At 39.9% G+C, this 17,904-nt stretch overlaps 1 protein-coding gene across 5 annotated transcripts in view; it reads right to left on the reverse strand.

Annotated features, from left to right (window-relative positions):
• The window catches only part of LOC117776906 (CUB and sushi domain-containing protein 3-like), a 213,822-nt gene that overhangs the window by 76,461 nt on the left and 119,457 nt on the right, over nucleotides 1-17,904 (reverse strand). For 4 of the 5 annotated variants that reach the window (XM_034611302.1, XM_034611297.1, XM_034611301.1 and 1 more), the window contains 7 exons: nucleotides 16,074-16,187; nucleotides 15,128-15,223; nucleotides 14,546-14,749; nucleotides 6,413-6,537; nucleotides 6,131-6,227; nucleotides 4,638-4,742; nucleotides 128-246 (listed from right to left, as the gene is read on the reverse strand). In XM_034611302.1, coding sequence (XP_034467193.1) covers nucleotides 128-246; nucleotides 4,638-4,742; nucleotides 6,131-6,227; nucleotides 6,413-6,537; nucleotides 14,546-14,749; nucleotides 15,128-15,223; nucleotides 16,074-16,187 — 860 coding nt within the window. The remainder of the gene's footprint in view (nucleotides 1-127; nucleotides 247-4,637; nucleotides 4,743-6,130; nucleotides 6,228-6,412; nucleotides 6,538-14,545; nucleotides 14,750-15,127; nucleotides 15,224-16,073; nucleotides 16,188-17,904) is intronic. The other variant, XM_034611298.1, reaches the window with a different exon arrangement.

The following is a 17,904-nucleotide window of genomic DNA, read 5'->3' on the forward strand; positions in this document are numbered from 1 at the left end:
CATCCTTGTATTCCTTTTAAGGGTATTTCCTTGAAACTGTCACTTCAGGCAGGTAGATATGATTCACAAGTCATGAATGTATGAATGCTGGATATCTGTGTTACCAGCACTGGATGCTTTCACCTACCTGCAACGAAAAGCCTTGATCACACTGGAAGGACACCATGTCACCCACAGTGTAGCGTTCGCCAACTCTTAGGCCGTTACTGGGAGGCAGCGGCTCTGGGCACGAATCCAAACCTATTGCTTAGGACATAGTCACAACACACAAGTGTGGACAGCAATCATTCTTCTGCACAAAGTGGGTTTAAGACCTGTAACGTATATCAAAGCATTTGATATCGTTTCATCCATTGCAAATATTTATTGGTATCATTTATATTTAATCATCCAATACCTGTGGAGAAAAAGGGAATAATTAAATTAACACCAAACGTTTTAACATGTAATTACACAGAGCCTCATTTTAATATGCTTGTAATTGTATAATAATTGAGTAAGTCATTTTTTTTTTCTTTCCCTTCATGATAACGTTTAGAAACTGGGACAAGTCACAAAGCGGTTCTACTGGTGGCTGTAATCGCAAATGCTTCCGACTGTGATCTGGAGCAATCACTGTGAAATTACAATGCAATCCCTGAAGTATTACTCGACAGAACCACGCACCTCCATGGGAACAAAGTGATTACAAAGCCACTCGCCAGGTATAGAGAGGCCATGTTTTGTGTTTTAAGAGCTTACAAGCAACGGTGATCCCAGCTTTGGAAAAACGGTAATGGCAGATGGTAATGACATAAATATGAGTTTCCTGTGTCCTCGGGTGACAAAAATACAGTATATTATTATATCTAAATAAATAAAAGATAAATAGATTTTGATTTGATTCATCGAGACATCCATCAAGCATTTATTCAATGAAATACAGCATTGGAAAAATTTTATTTTGTCTTTTAACCAACTGAACCGATTGAATGCAAAACCCACATTAAAATATGCTGCTGCACTGCTCTGGCTGTAATAAAAGATAGATGATGGAAAGGGGACCTTTGTAATACCACAAAAAAAAAAAGCACATATACATTCATACAGACATTTTATCTTTGATACATTATTAGAAAGCAGGTCATGGTGTGAGTAGTAGTGTGAAGGAGAATATACAAACACAGCAGCAGAAAAAAAGACCAAAGTATCGCACCTATTTGTGGGCACAGATAACACTTCACTCAAAAGAACCACACACACACACACACACACACACACACACACACACACACACACACACACACACACACACACACACACACACACACACACACACACACACACACACACACACACACACACACACACACACACACACACACACACACACACACTCCATGCGTTAACAGGGCAGTATGTGGGTGGATGAATGTAAACATGGCAGCAGGGACCACATGACCACACAGGACTCAGAACAATTTATAGGCCGCCCCGCTTAGCATCGAGTGAAAGTTAGAACGGATATTTGAGTGGGAGGAGACAGTAGCTGTGAGGCTCTTAACAGGAATTAACAAGAGCAGCCACAGATACAACTGAAGAAGAACCACAACACAGGAGGAGTGGGAGGATTCTTCAACATGTGATGATTTCGAGGTAACTAAACGTCACACGTGAAAACTGTAAAACGATTATTTTTGACAACTTTTTGGAAAACCACTTAGATTTTTGTGATTTCAAGAAGATTCGGTGACAGGATTCATGAAGGCAATGTTTGCAGTGCAAGGCTGCAATAAAGTAAGTTTGACATCCAAGTGAAATGCGGCAATAAATTAAACAGTTTCATGAATGTTTTATGTGTCCTAACTGTAGAGAGCAATCAGCCTCCCCTCTGCAGCATTCTGTGAGATGACTGAAATGTTTCATAACGCAGTGCATCCACATTTACTTTGATTAAAAGACTGAAAATAGGCATCAATGACTCAAAGATTGAAAATGCAAATGATGGTCCTGTAATGTGCATGAGACCAGTTAGAAACTACTTTTGCTTTATGGCATGGAGGAGCATCATCATGTTGTGAACATAAGAAGATGGTCAATTGTGGCCATAACAGTCAGCAACAATCCTCAGATGCGTTTTGGTTTTCAAAGAATGGTTGATTGGGGTTAAGTGTGTCTGTCTGGAGAACTTTCCCCAAACCCATTACACCACCACCTCCACATGCCTGGACTGTTGACACAAGGCAGGTTGGTCCATGGATTCATGTTGTTGATGATAAATTCTGACTCTACCACCTGCAGCTTCAGCAGAAATGCAGATTCATCAGATCCCACCACGCGTTTCAGTCTTCAGCTGTTTTGGTTATTAGCCTGTGCCTACTGCAGCCTCTGATTTGTGTGATTGGCCGACAGAACTGGAAACTGATGTGGTCTTCTACCTCAAGGTTCAATGTGTGGTGCATTCTGATGCTTTTCTCACCACACTTCTGAAGAGTGGTCATCTGAGTCGCCGTAGCCGTTCTGTTCCTTTGAGCCTCATTTCTGTCCACAGATCTGCTGCACACTGGATGTTTTTCAGTTGTTTTGCACTGTTCTGAAGTCATCCTAGAGACTGTTGTGTGTGAAAATCCCAGGAGATGATCACTTTCAGAAATATTCAAACCCAGCCCATCTGGTACCAACAATCAGGCCACGGTCAAATTCATTGAGATTACTTTTTTTGCCCCATTCTTATGTTTGATGTAAGCATTAAGGGAACCCCTGACCTCTATAGAGTCATGATTTATAGATTGTATTGTCGCCACATGAGTGGCTGTTTTGGATACATGAATAATAGCTGGTGTACATATGATAAAAAGACCACAGTCTAGTCATTTTAGATACAATTGCAGTTTGTGTTCTGCGGTTACTTTTCAGGTAAGAAACATGCTAAACTTGATTACAGGTATCAAGGGATGAAATGCAGATACTGACCAGGTGATTTCTGCTTATCTTAAATGATTGTGCACGTAAGATTTGTAACATTATAAGTGTACAAACTAAGACCTATACATATATGAGTGTACCTGGAAAGTGTGTTTTCAAGCAGATCTGTCTGTCTGGCATTTGAATTTCTTTTCAACTTGTGCTGTCACAATCTCTCTATGTAATTCAAATGGAAATACTATAGGTCTCTAGAGTATGCTGTGATTGACGCCCAGTGTGGGATGTTATTTTGGATGCAAATCGCCATATTGCTTGTGAAAGTGTTTTCAACTACAGCACGCTGTCTGCCTAAGGAATGTAGGCAAGCCAGAAAAAACATGAATAGAAACAGAAAGAGAAAAACAGACGACCGGAACCTGCGGTTTACACGAAGAATCAGCAAATGCACTTTACAGGGGCAGCAGAGGCAAAGTGTAAGACAGTCATGAAGGAGAGAGCTGACGTTGAGACATGGCACTGAAGTGATTCACAGCAGTAGGTAGTGGCGGTGGGGGAGGGGGGTTAGGGCAGAAAGGAAGCAGCCCACTGAGAGACATGGCTGCGGAGTGGATCCAAGCAAGAGGAGGGTGTTGTGGAAACGAAACACTGACTGCGAGAGACATGACTGTGAAATCGTTCTCAACAGTGGGATGATGCTCGCGGACTGACACCGCTGACAGCGAGGACACATTCTGTGACAGCAATGTTTTTCATGCTTCTTTTGTTTTGCAACACATTTGTGGGAGCGGATTTTACATAAAAACGTGTGTTTCTTTTGTTGCGCTGTGAATGGAATCTCAGAGTTGGACCTGCTGGCTGAGCTCCGCGATCCTCATTCCGACACACTGAACGTTATGAAGTTATTCTTTTCCCCTCTCCCGATGGTTGCACTGTTATACTACATCGTGCACCTCACAGAAAATTAGTGACAAAGGGGTTTCCCACAGCTACACAAGTCTGTAGATTTCTTTAATGTGTCCGTGAAGGGTAAGTAACAAACCAGCAGGAAGACAAACAGGAGGAGGAAACGAAGAAGGCTTAAGCTTAGAATTCATTCAACTTTGGAGAGACAAAATAAAACCACGGGAAGTTCCCCTGACATTAAAAGAGACAAAGGGAAATTGGCTGAGATGTAAATAACCATGGGAAGATGGTCTCAAAGGACAGTATTATTAAATAAGTGCAAAGAGCTCCATGCATCACCAGCAGATGCATCATCCCTATTTTTCATTTATATAGTTTTTGAATTGAAGGATTCTGTAAATAAGTCGCTCCTCTGGGGCAAGCTACACGCCTTAAAATGTTTATAATGCTCATCAGTAAATAAACCCCTATGTGAATAGCCTGTTAAGAGATTAGCAAATTTACTCATTAAATGGAAACAGATGAAGGCCCAGTAAGTTAAAATTGAGGGGAGGATTTAAACATGACACCAGCTGGAAATACCACGAGTGCCAGAGAAGCAGATACAAAGACTGAAAATTAGTGGACATACAGAGGAAGTTAAAAAAACTAAAACGTGCCCACATATTCACTCCCTCAAACTCTGTCTGCCCAACTGTGCCACCCAAACCAGCTGTCCCTCTAACTTCTTATAACCCTCTGCAGCTGCTGGAAGTCAGCAGCAGATGGACACATAGATACAGACAGCAGACAAAGTGACAGGCAGCCAGACGAGCCGTCTCTCCTCATACCTGTGTACTCCAAGTGGAAGCCGGCGGCGGACACGCTAATGTCAGACTGGAAGGTCAGGTACAGGTTGTTGGATGTGCTGTTCAGCAGCTGGGGAATTGTCGTACCTGTACAATATAAAGGAGATATATTCTAAATTTAGACATGTGAAAATGTATAACACGTGGACATATACTGGCAGCAGCCTTTTCACTTTGCTTAATGAGTTACAGAGTTCATCAGCAGGTACAACTGAAATCATGGTGCAAGAACAAAGTGCTTCATATATATGATGGGAAATAGTTTGTAGTAAAGTAAAAGCAGAATCTATCTTAAAAAATAAATATATTTATGTGTTTTGTGTCAGGAAAAATGCTGCTATAAAGAAGATATAAAGATTGTAATTTCAAGACAGTGGTATAATAAATTCTGGGGAAAATAAATGGTCTTTATTTATATAGCATCTCTTCTAGTCTTGATGACCACTTGAAGTTCTTTCTGAGTACAGTTTTTACCATTCACACACACATTCATACAGTGCATATATGTGCATCCCACGTCAAGGACACACTGCTGGAACAGCCGTCAGGGACAATTTGGGCACGTTCGGGCAACTTTGGGGACACTCCAGCATATGGATTTTTGTCACAGTGTATACAACATAATATACACAGTAACTTAATATTTTCTAATATCTTTACTTACATGATTAGATAATGATGGTTAAAGGAATAGTTAATGGAAAAATTAAAACTGCATGGCTCACACATGCTCTCCCCATATTTTTTGTTTTAATTCAAATCTCCTCTGAGTTCAAACCCATACAAGCTTGTTTCAGTATCTGGGAAATTTACACTACACAATATTTTGTGCTAAAATGTCAACACTAATATTCTCGATTCCCATATAATTGTAATCACCTTTCTAACTTAACCCCACAATAAAATGTATTTCCAGCCATTTGAACCATTTCACCCTTTTAATAACGCCGCAGCTCCCTGCACAGAGAGAGCTGTACAGTGGAGCTATTTGAATGTAAAGGCTTTGGTTGAAAAATGAGTTATCCACCATATGAGAAATTTTACATCTATTGTAGTCTCATAAAACTGATAGTATACCAGTATAGAGGTAAAGGGTCATTATGCTACACCAGTCCATCTTAAACTAGGATTCAGCATCTAAAATTATGCATGGCAAATCTTAGGACGTTACCATGTAGCAAGAGCACCATGTTCATTAGTGTGAGCCTTGAGGCAACAGTAGTGCACTTGTAAAATTCCAGACTGAAACGGAGACTACATTAAAAAAGAACTCTACTACAGATAAGAACATTGTGTGAGCGAAGAAGGGTATTTTTGTTCGACTTCTTTAACTGGTTTTTAGACAGCCTTCTCAAAGGACATGCCAAATGCAATCAGCTCCATCAACACATCAGTCTGCTGCCGGGGCCCTGTAACGTCCGTGACTGAAATTCAAGAGGGAGCTGACAAGTTAAATTCAGTTGTATCAGATTTACCTGAGTAGCTACCAAGCCTCCGAGCATTGCCATCAACCCCGTCAAAAAAATCCAGCGAGTCCCAGTTGTGTTCTGTGGCGAAGGTCACAACTTGAATCTGAAAAGGAAAGACGACTTAATACGAACCAAAAAGAGCATGAAAAATACAGGAAATACAAAAATAAGAAAACATTAGTTAAAATGGTGCAAATACATAGTTTAATACTTAGTTAAGTCCATCCATCAAATCTTTATCTCTTTTCAAACATGACGATACTAAGGCCTGTATTTGTGTCCCCTCACTTGGATGCCGGCTCCCTCAGGAACGGAGATTTTCCAGGCGCAGTTCAGATAGTTGGCGTACGGGTCTGGGTATCCAGGAGAGAGGATGGTGCCTCTGCGGTCAGTTAATGCTCCACCACAGGGAACTGGAGAAAGAACGAGAGGAGAGAAAGAGATTCACGACGAGGCTGAGAGATGGGATGTCTAAAGAACCTGTAGAGCCAGGAGTGAGCAGGGGTCATGATGGGCCGAGCATTACGGATAAGATATGAGCGACTATTCATCTCGAGGGAGATTCTTGTGCCAGCTTGCTCCAAGATCATAGTCACACAATATACAATAGAGTGCATAAGAATAAAACAAAATGGTGTTAGGTCTAAGAAATACAAAATTAAATTATAAAGTTTATATGGAGTAAATGTAGAACCAGTGTCTAATAGAAATAACAATAGATATCAAAGAACAATAAAATATACAACGTGAGACACTAAACTAATAAGCTTAAGTGTCAGTAAGTAGCAATGCTAACAGGAGTAATATGGAAGATTGCACATGATTTTGTTTTTATCATAATATGATAATGTTGCATGTGAAGAGTTATATTGCACATTAAAAAACAGTAATATTAGGTATATATATATTCAAAAGTATCATTCCAGCTATCGTAAATTAGCATTAGTGTGTAGATTTGAAATGACTGTAAAATATCTAAGTTTCATGATGAAGCCATGATGGCCACTTTCAGTATGTCGTGTATATTAATTTTGTTATTTTACTAGAATATGCCTCCTTGTCCCCATGATATTACTGCATTGTAATATTCAGAGCGCTGCATTGCAGCACACACTTGTCGCTTCCTTGGAAGTAAACAGTTCAACCCTGATGTGTAATTTTATCTTGCAGAGGCAACACAAATCACATATTTTCAATTGTGAATGCTATTCATGCACGGACCTTGTTTCTTCCAGTGCCACAAGTAACATATTTATTGAGCCTCTCAGCTCTCAGATTTATGTTGAATTGGAGTCAGTGGCCTGGTCATGGTGACACTGGCAGGCACTGAGATGGATTTGAGAATTGGTAAAAAAAATGAGGAAAGGGCAATAACCGCTTCAATTTCTTTATTGCTTTTCAGATGGATGCCAATTGGCTTTGTATCTGGCCAGCTATGTTGTACATAGTGTTTGGCTTCACTCTTTGCCCATTAAGGATTGTGGTAACCCAGCTTTGCAGACCACAATCATTTCGTTTATTACCCTCAACAAAATAGACAACTGAATTCCCTTCCATTAGAAATACAGACTGACTCCAAATATCCACCCTCTGGACTTATGGAATGAGACCTTGTGGATTTCAGTTGGACGTACAATGACATTTTCACCATCGTCACATCCAGTCTACACAGGCAACTTGTGTACATAGTGGTCGCTGCTGGTTTTGCCTTTATCATTGTCTTTTGACGACTATATTTCTTATGGCATTACATTGCACAGATTTACAGGTTACCCTCAATTAAAGACTATAATAATAAAAAGTAGAGCCTTTAGTTCAAGATATTTCTGTATCATAATGTGGTTTAATAATATTTCTGGCTTACTATACTTCAAGTAGCATCTTAATAAAGTCAATGTTTTACACATTCATAATAAGCTCATTTAGTTTGTAATTGGTAAAACTAGTTTCAGAAATCATGTACCCAAATGAATTGTGGGTAGTTCAGTGGCGTCTGGTAAAGTCTACAACCCAGGCACACTCTCTGGAAGTCTGCAGAAAGTCCACTTGAGGTTTCTTGTGAACTGGATGAATTGTGGGTTTGCACAACCTTCAGCACTCGCAGGCTCCATGGAAACATTCCCATAGTCTGCAATTCTGCAAATCTTCTTCCACATGTTTGAAGTTAAATCAAGGTCATGCTGGCTAATGCATGTTATTACCTATCAGGCTCTTATGACTTTGTCATTAGAGCCAGCAAAAACATTTATCATCACAATAGGTCTGATTGCAGAAGTGTACTTGCTTTTTCATTGTTGCTTTGCTCGGTCACAATCCATTGCTCCGCTGACAGATTCTGTGGTGTGAAGATCTAAAGCCAGTTACTAAAATGTACCATCTCCTCTTTTTTCTTTTTCTCCCTTTACACAGCACATACAAGTGTATCTTAGATTCTCTAAAGATATAACTGCAGGATAGGGAAACAACAGACCATCTGTCTTCCTTTACATCCACCCCAGTAACTGCAGCATCAGCCCTCTGATATCCATGGTTAGCTACAGTCGTATTGAACAGTTCCCCTACAGTGAGGGAACATAAGGATAGCTGTCACTCTGAGCGGAGGAAGCCCTTCAGCAGAGTAGTACAATGTGTTCTCAAAATGAAGAACCACATGCTATTTGTCAAGGACAGGGCTTTACCCTGTACAGGTCAATGGAAATTACTGTTGTTGATGCAGCCACTGGAGGCTTCCATGTGAAAGACAAGAGACTTGGGAATCAACAGAGAAATAAAACATGCTTTCGCTAGAAACGAGGGAAAACCACACACGGACGTTTTTAGCCATGGGCTTGCCACAATATGAAGCTTATCAATATTTTACAGGTGATATCTGCCCTCATACACATGGTCGAGGAATCCTGCCAAAGTGACTTTCTTTGTTCCTTCACTCCGAGTAGCACATTAGAGGAAATTACTTCTGTGCTGTACCTCAGAGCAATGACACAGTGCAGCAATCACACTTCCACATAATGACTGCAACAGCAATGTCATCTTCAGCTTACGCATGTCACACGTGGAGGAATCTACACTGAAATCGATTAACTCCTACAACACAACTGAAGGAGAGCAGCTTGTGTAATTGTTTTGAATTCTGCTGGGCAAATGAAAGATGAAGGTCAGAGCCTATGAAATTTAGTGAACTGACCTGTGGAGATTGGTTAAAGGCTCCTTGAAGGTTGGATGTCTTCATGCATTAAATAATGATATAAGAATAATAATACAATAATAATAATAATAATAGCATGTGATGAGTAATCAGACTATTTAATTTGTATTTGTTTTCTGTTTTATCATTTCCTGCTGGATTTCCAAAATTAAATGAAAAGAATAGAGGTACACAGTATGAAAACAATTATGTTTTTCATTATGATTATGAGTTCTAAACCTCACATCTGAAATAAAGTCCAGGGAAATAATGACGTTTTCTTTCCCAAAGAATAACAAACTTAAATGCTTATTGCAAGAGACCACAGTCCTGACAACAAGCAACGGACTCGTTTCAGGGAAAGACCCAGTGATTCAGTGTAATTTAACGGCTCCTTTGACTCCCGAGCTGTCAGTTAATGTAATTGGTGGAGCAAGATTAAAAATCATGACACTCATAAAACGCTCCCCCGCCCCTCTCAATCTGCGGCAGGCTCATATGTCAGATACCACAGGTAGACAAGCCTGGGGACCACACACACTATGAGACACTTTTCTGCACCATCTGATATGCAGGGACTTTTAATTAAAAGTGCTGTTATCGAGAAATCAAAAATCTCAATGGATTTAATGTTTGTAGTGTAAAACAAACGTGTTAAAAATTTGTGATAATTTAATTATGTATTCCTGAATGGCTTGTCATATATTTTCAGGATAAATGTTACTAATGTTACTTTCATTCTAGATTAAATTTATACATAGACTGTACAATAAAAAACTGCCAACTGTTAATTCACTGATAAATATTCATATAATTCATCCAAAATGTGAGATAATTGCAAACTTCATACAAAAATCAGAGTTAGTATATCTGCTACAGCATCATATCTCTCTCTTTAAGAAACAGAGTGCAACATTCCTCAAATAAAATAAAATAAACATTGAAGCTGACACCCCTGTCATTTTATGAAGGTTAGTTTATTTTATGAAAGAGTGTGAAGACAACTCTGGAAAACTAAACACTACCAAAATTATGTAAAGCATTTTAATTGGAAATTGAATAAGGAGAAAATGCTTTTGCTCCCATATTTAGGACAAATAGTGTTTTTGGAGGCTCAAAGAAATGGTCCATATTAGCCAGAGGGTCAAAGTTATTATGTATAATAAATTGAGCAAAATGAAACAACGTCACAGCCTAATGACTTGAAAACTATTTACAAAACAGAGATTTGCTCTCTGTATGCAGTGGGTGGTGAATGTTCTTTTATGTTGTACTTGAATTTGTGTCGCTTACATTCTTGATTAAAAAAAAAAAAAAGTACTAAATACAGTGTTAGTCAAACAGGCAATAATTTCCACTGTCATTACAGGAACTTAAGTAAAATCCTAAAAGTAGCATGACCTCAAAGTGTTTCTGCTTCTGCTCCAGACCGGGATGAGATACTTAAAATGGTAGTGGAAAGTTATTCTAAAAAAGGAATCCACTGTTAGAAAACAAGCTCAACACGACACCATTTAGTTGTTAACACCTTCACAGAAGTGAGTTTGAGCCAACAGTGAGATCCACAGTGTGGGTTTACTTAGTATGAATCATGGCAATCTGTGAGCTTATGTAATATTGGGCAGTCAGGATTTTCTATAATCAGAGCTGAATTACTATCTGTGAAATTCAGCTGCCTTTCTATCTGTTGTGCAGGTAACAAACCAACAGAAAACTGGTTTTAAATGTTTTATTGTAACCAGCATAAGACCCTAGTTAATGTCCACTGAAGAAATGCCATAATTTACACATGACACTGAAAAATCCAGTTCAGCTGCATTACATACATTTTAAAATGCTGACTGCAAAGTCAAACTCCACCTGGTACCAGCAAAAACATCTATTTATTCAAGTCAACCATTCTCCATAAACTCCACACACAGAGGTCAGCCAAAAATTATAGAACCATTCAGGTGAGGATAATTAAATCAGGATAAAATGTGGTGTGAGCACAACTCAACACCAAAGCAGTAAATCGGCAGCTTTGTGTTTGCGAACTGAAAAGCATATCAAGTGTAGCATGACGCGCCGGGTCAATCACAGCCCGGACAAGGAGCTGGATATCTATCTTCTAAAACACAGGTACCTCACAGAAGAGCAGCGTCTGATACCGTCATATCTCATAAAGTGGCCTTGAGTAATTGAGCATAGTGTTTTTGCTGAAGCTTCCATGAAACTATATCCATTATTCTGGACGAGTACACTGCCGTTGGGGGAGACGCCGCAGCCAGATTCAATCTCCAGATAAAAATCACTATGTTTAAAATGGAACTGCACGTGCCACCACTATTCGCTCACCACTTGGCAGTAAACTCGGATGAACCCTGGCTTGAAATCTCCTGCACTCACCAGCTGGAACTATTTGCTGTCTGGCACAAGGCCTGACTTCAATAGATTTCTGCCTACTTCATCTGTGGTTCTTTATCTTCCCAAGGTAGACAGGTGGGTGTCTCTGTGAGACCTAGTGCATGTCCTTCCACATGTGTATATACATGTCTGGTAACAGTGTGTGCCGACAAGGCATGCAAATCTGCTCATGCTATGCATTCTGTATTTATGAGGGAAGGGTTTTATGCGCAAGGTTCGAGCCAAAAAAACATGTAGAGAGAGATTTTTTTCGCTTCAGTGGATGATCCACACTTTGCATATAGGCCACTAAATGTGACTGTAAATTCTATGGCTCCTGCATACCGACCAGTTTCCTTGTATTTTCTGGCAATATCAAAATAAATCAGATTTCTGGTTCCTGTCTACCCATCATTTTGATTTATGAAGCTTTTGAATAAAATTACATCAAACGATATGATATCCGATGACTTTTGTTGAAGAGTTGCTGTCTTATGTTGTGTTGATGATAATCGCTAAAGCGGTATTTGTAGCATTCGCATTCTTTGATTTACTTTTGTTTTTCCACCCCGTAATATCAAAACTTCTATCCATCCAGCTACAACATTTAAAAGCCTGATAACACTTCCTCTCAATCATTATTTATAACACATATTTATTGCCTTTATTTACTCTAAACAATGTGGTTCTGCAAAGAAATAATGTCATTCTACTTCCAGTAAGGTCAACATTATGAAACTAACTTGTGGATATAGCAAAACAGATAGTGATTGTACGTGATTGAGTTACTTAAAGCTGCAATAACATATTTTTTGTCCACTTATAAACATGTCATTAACATATCATCACATTTAACTGATATAGAGAACTTGTTAGCAGACAGATTCTTATTTTCCAACCAGCATATTGTTGTGTTTGGAGACATGTTTTTGGCCACTCTGCAATTAGAAATAAAAATGTTCAGGTTCAACTTTTTGTTTCAACCAATTTCCCTGGGGAACTAATTCTGTTGCTGCTTAACGCCGGGTGCACACCGGACGCGGAAGCACCCCAAAGCGCAGCTTTAATTCTCGCGCGCGTAGCCGCCTGGCTGTTCACACCGGACGCGCATTTCTCCGCGCCGGTCAGCCCGCGATTCTGCTTTCTCCGCTGGTTGTTGTATGCTCCGTTCAATGTAGGGGATGAAGACCATCATTTACCCCTCTCTTTCTCTCTCTGTCTGTCTGCTTGTGTGTTTGTAGTGGATGGGCAGAGGGGGAAATTTCATCATGTGGTGGAAAAATTCAGGGAAAATGAAACTCCAGGAGAACAGCAGGAAAATCAAAAGTATGGGATGCATATTTGATCATTTATATCATATATAATATGTAATTTACAACGTTTAAAATCGATTTTAAGTGTGTTGTCTGGCGCTATACGGTCGCGACGAGCGAAAAAAATAGACCGGACGCGGAAACCTTCGCTGCAGAACGCAAGCCAAAATAATCCTGATGCTACCGATTGAGTCGGAGCCTCCCCGATTGCGAATCGGCGCCAACAGAAACCCACAATAGCAATGAGAGCTGACACACAACAGACACACAGCGTCGGTCCTCCTCCATGTTTGTTTTTCTTCTGAATATTTAATCACACAAGTGTTCCATACTCCAGTTCAGAAGGTGGTGGTAATGCGCCTAAAAGTTGTTTGCCAACCGCCATTAAATAACTGAAGAAGAAGAAGAAGAATCTTGGGAGTTTCTGTGAGATTTTAAGTGTCTGGAATTGCCGCTGTGAAATCATTTACTACAAACGGCAAGTGTGTGGTTTTATGTTCTGCTCAAATCATCTATTGTGTGTTCTGAAGACTATAAGAGTGTGGTCTCCCATGTTTAAATAAAAATAAAATAAAAGAGTTGAACATCCTGTAGTGTGCAGCAGCCTTAAGTGCTGCACTGTGTTCACCAGCTACTGTAGTTGCTAACTGTGTCCGTCTGGTGCTGAGCAGGTAGCGTTCACTGAGTTTTCTCACTGAAATCTGCAGCCGCCTGTTTCACCGAAAACAAAGAGAGCAGCGAGAGTGAACCGAAGCAGTGGAGTTCAGGCCGGGCAGCTAAGTAATGAGCTAAAACCTGATATAAAGTTTCAGCTCATTACTTCCCATTGTCACATTGTTTTCACATCGTAATATCATACATGTTATTATTAAAGTATAAAAGAAGTGGTGTGACAAAGCCACGCTTTATTGCAGGCTACTGTGCATTTAAGTCTAGATTGTACTTGGTGCACCTGATTAATTGCATAATAATGTTTCATCACATCCATAAATCACTATGTTGTTTGTAATGCTTTGTACACCTCATGCATTAATCCTGACCTTATGGATAATGATACTGTACTAAATACACATTATATTGCATGTCTTTTGTATTGACTTGCATCTATAAATATATATATATAATGCATGTGGGCTACAAAGGAAAGGTTACCTAACAATCTCAAGTGGAAGTTTGTGTTGCTGTTAGATTCAGTTTAGACTGCTATTTGTTTTCCCATTAATCTAGAAAGACACAAACTGAAATCCCTTGTCCCCAGGTATACAATTTATGTGACACTTTGTTGTTATGTTTGTCCTTGCCTCTTTCTTCCTGTCTGAGCTATCAAGACCAGAGATAGGTGGATGCTTTGTAATGGGTGACAGACATTTGGATAAGTAATGACTAGGAAAAGCAGACGCCAAACATTTTTGCACCTGCTCCTGGATGTGTGTGTGTGTGTGCGTGTGTGTGTGTGTGTGTGTGTGTTGGTTTGAGGCAGAGAAAGACAGTGTCCATGCAGGGGATGAAGCGAGGGTATAGGAGGATAAGTGCGCTTACCAACACATGTGGGCACAGTGCCGTTCCATTGGGCGAGGGTACTGGGCACGGCCTCGCACCTGATGGCGTTAGAGCCGTGCAGCGTGTAGCCTGGATTGCACTCAAACAGTACGGCCATACCGATGCCAAAGTCGTTCCCAATCCGCTTCCCAAACCGGGGCTCGGGAACCGAGCTGCACTGACTGGCACTCGTCCGGGGAACAGCTAGGGGATAAGAGGGGATGAAGCGAGCATGAGAGGAAGAAGTACAAAGACAAAGAGTGGTGGATGGGTGTGGTAGGCAGGCAGACAACCAGGAGAAGAGAGATGGCAAGACAAAAGGAGGCAGAGAGAAATGGCGAAGCCCTTGTGAATTTCCTCGCACATCATTAGTCGTTCTTGTCTGCTCTGCCACGATAGACTCTTTCACTCCACATCATCCTGCTCTGCTCAGCCATGGCCAATGGCACTCTGGCTGAACAGCACTCTGTGATGAGAGCAAAGCTGAAGTATCTTTTTTCAAAAGGAGGCAAACACACTCAATCGCAACAAATAAGTTTCCACATCAGAATTCTGGAAACGCATCAGAAAAAGCAGTCTTACCTTGGTAAACAAAATGAAAACCTTTTGCCGTTTCGGTCCCATTCGTGGAAAACTTGAGTGTTATCTTGTTTCCTGAACTCAAGGGAAGTGTCTCGCCTAAAATATAAAATCAAACATAAACAAGACTGTTTTAGATTAAATGGTTAACAAATGGCCAGAGATAAGATATAAACAAATAAGTGACAACTATGAACATAAAACAATAAAATGGTCTCGCTACATGTAAATTATCAAAAGAAGTGGTTGTTTGTGTCTTATGTACGATCTGATCCACAGAGTATCATCAGAATATTGAATATTTATGTAGCTGAAACAGCAGATAAGATTCATTTGAATTTTTACATTGTTTCAGTCTAATCAAGTGGTGAAAGACAACAACATCAGACAGCTACATCGCTTTCGTTTTTTTGAAGTGAGATCTCAGGAGTCTATTCATTTGCAATTGAAATGTTTTCTTTATCATTGTGTTTTGTTGTACAGAAATGTAAGAAGGAAAAAAAATCCTTTAATTCTTGGCAACATAGAGCTGCTTTTATTTTAGCCAAGGAGGCTGTGTGTTCATTGCCATTTGTGTGTCTGTTATTTTGCAGGATTACGAAAAGACTACTCAACCATTTTTATTGACACAAGGGGTTTGAGGGGTGCAGCATGACCCAGGGAAAAATCCATTACATTTTGAGTGGGTCTGAATAAACGGACAAATGCAGGATTTATTTTTTTCATTCTCTTTAACATGGCGAGATTGGGTGTTAGCCTTGGCAGAGGTATGCGTTCTCCAAGCGCCCTTCTAGTTTGATTTGAATTGAGTTGAGAGACGGTTGTGCTGTCTCGCCTGCAGTGCAAAATGCTGTGCTGGACCGAACTACTGCTCACACCTATGATCAAGTAGAATAAATAGAATAAGACACTAGGCTCAAGGGATGCTGAGTTACGTTATTTGTTTTACCTGAGTGCGATCCATATATGGAGGAGAGCAGGGCTGAATCTGTGGAGGATCCATCGTAGATCTCCACCACATCACTGCTCAAAGTTTGGAAAACCACAAACTGACCGAACAACACTGCAAAAAAAAAAGGAGGGGAAACAGAGGTGAATTAATACGTAAAGGTGGATTTTGTGGCAATCAGAACATATAAGGCAGCATTAAGCCAATTCACTGGGGCTTTTTTTTTTTTTTTTAAAATCGTCCCTGGAAGGCAATTATCAGGTAAGCTAGGCTTAATTAATATGATTACATATTTTTTAATCTTTCAATCTTTCTGACTGACACCTTGAACCTAACATAATCTAATGCAGGTTTGACTGGAATACTCTGTTTGCCCGAAGGGTCGGGTTTGCAATCTAATTTGCATGTGTCTCTCCTCAGGAGAGAGGGGCACCCAGGACAAACTTCTACCAGACCAGTGGGTCAAAACACTCAGGCTTTAAATAAAATAAGATTGGCAGAATTTATTAAGTAAATCTCTCTTTTCTGGAATAAATTTGACTTTGACAAACTCATTTAACGACACTGCTGACAGACATCATGGCTGCACACTTGCTCACATAGATGGTAAGTAAGTGTGTGAGAATGTGGTGTAGAGCTGCAGTCTGTCCTGACTGTAATGAACCGATTCAATTCACATGCAGAGCAGAGATTTATTTTCCATTATGACACAATAATTTGGACTTGATTGGTTCCACTGTCGCTTTTTTTCCACTAAACACACAATCACTCGTGCAGCACCTATGTGGTACCACCTAGGGCCAGCCTAAACAGCAGTCTGCTCAAGATTAGTGTATTACAGTAGCAACATTCTGCAGAGAGGCAACCTTTACAAAATACAAATGTGTTATATTTCATTAGATAAAATTATGTTATAATGATGACAAATCAAACAAAACCATAAACAAACATTCTATTCTGTGTGCGTGTGTGTGTTCCTGTTACATTTTAAGCATAGACCCTACAGAGTGAGGACATTTTTGGAAAGTGAGGACATTTTGGCTGGTCCTCACTTCGTCAAAGGGCTGTTTGAGGGTTAATATTGGTTTAAGGGTTAGAATTAGGTTTAGCTTAGGGTAAGGGGTAGTGTTAGATATCTAGTTTGGATGGTTACGGTTAGGGTAAGGGGCTATGCCCTCAAAATATCAATGCATTTCACTCCAGTGATAAGAGCCAATACAAAGGTGTAGCAAAGCATTAACAACTGCTGGAAATATTGTGACTTTCAGTTCGCTAGCAGCTTTTTTATAGGTCACTATCCCTCAAGCAAAGTAGTATCTGACAACCTACTGTAAACCTTTCTGTGACATTTTCCTAACAACCAATAATTAGGTATTCCTTTGAAGTTTGTATTTTGTCTTCTCATGCCATGGCATTTAACATGTGGAATAATAACCTTCACACATTACAAGGTGTGACACTGAAAGTCAGAGTAAAATCATATGTCAACCCTTTATGCGGTCTGAAATATTGTTTAAATTATTTAAAAGTGACTATCTTTTTAAGCATTAAAAGAAAGAAAAGTCTTCGGGAAAATATAAGCCATGCTCCTTTTTCTATCAGCTGTGGGAGGGGGAGTGACACTGTCTGTGTTCGATTGGCAGCAGCTGGACGGCTAAACTTTGGTACCGCGTGAGAACGGGTAAACATTCTTATGGTGTAGGTTACGAGCCAAGGGCAAACTGCAAGCAGTGGTAATGAAGAGTAAGGACCACGCCGGCATCTAAACTGACCAAAGTGACATTTGCAGGTATGATTACATGCTGTTTAATGTTCTGCATATGACCATATA

The sequence above is a fragment of the Hippoglossus hippoglossus genome, chromosome 16 (genome assembly GCF_009819705.1).
Source record: "Hippoglossus hippoglossus isolate fHipHip1 chromosome 16, fHipHip1.pri, whole genome shotgun sequence".
NCBI lineage: Eukaryota > Metazoa > Chordata > Actinopteri > Pleuronectiformes > Pleuronectidae > Hippoglossus > Hippoglossus hippoglossus.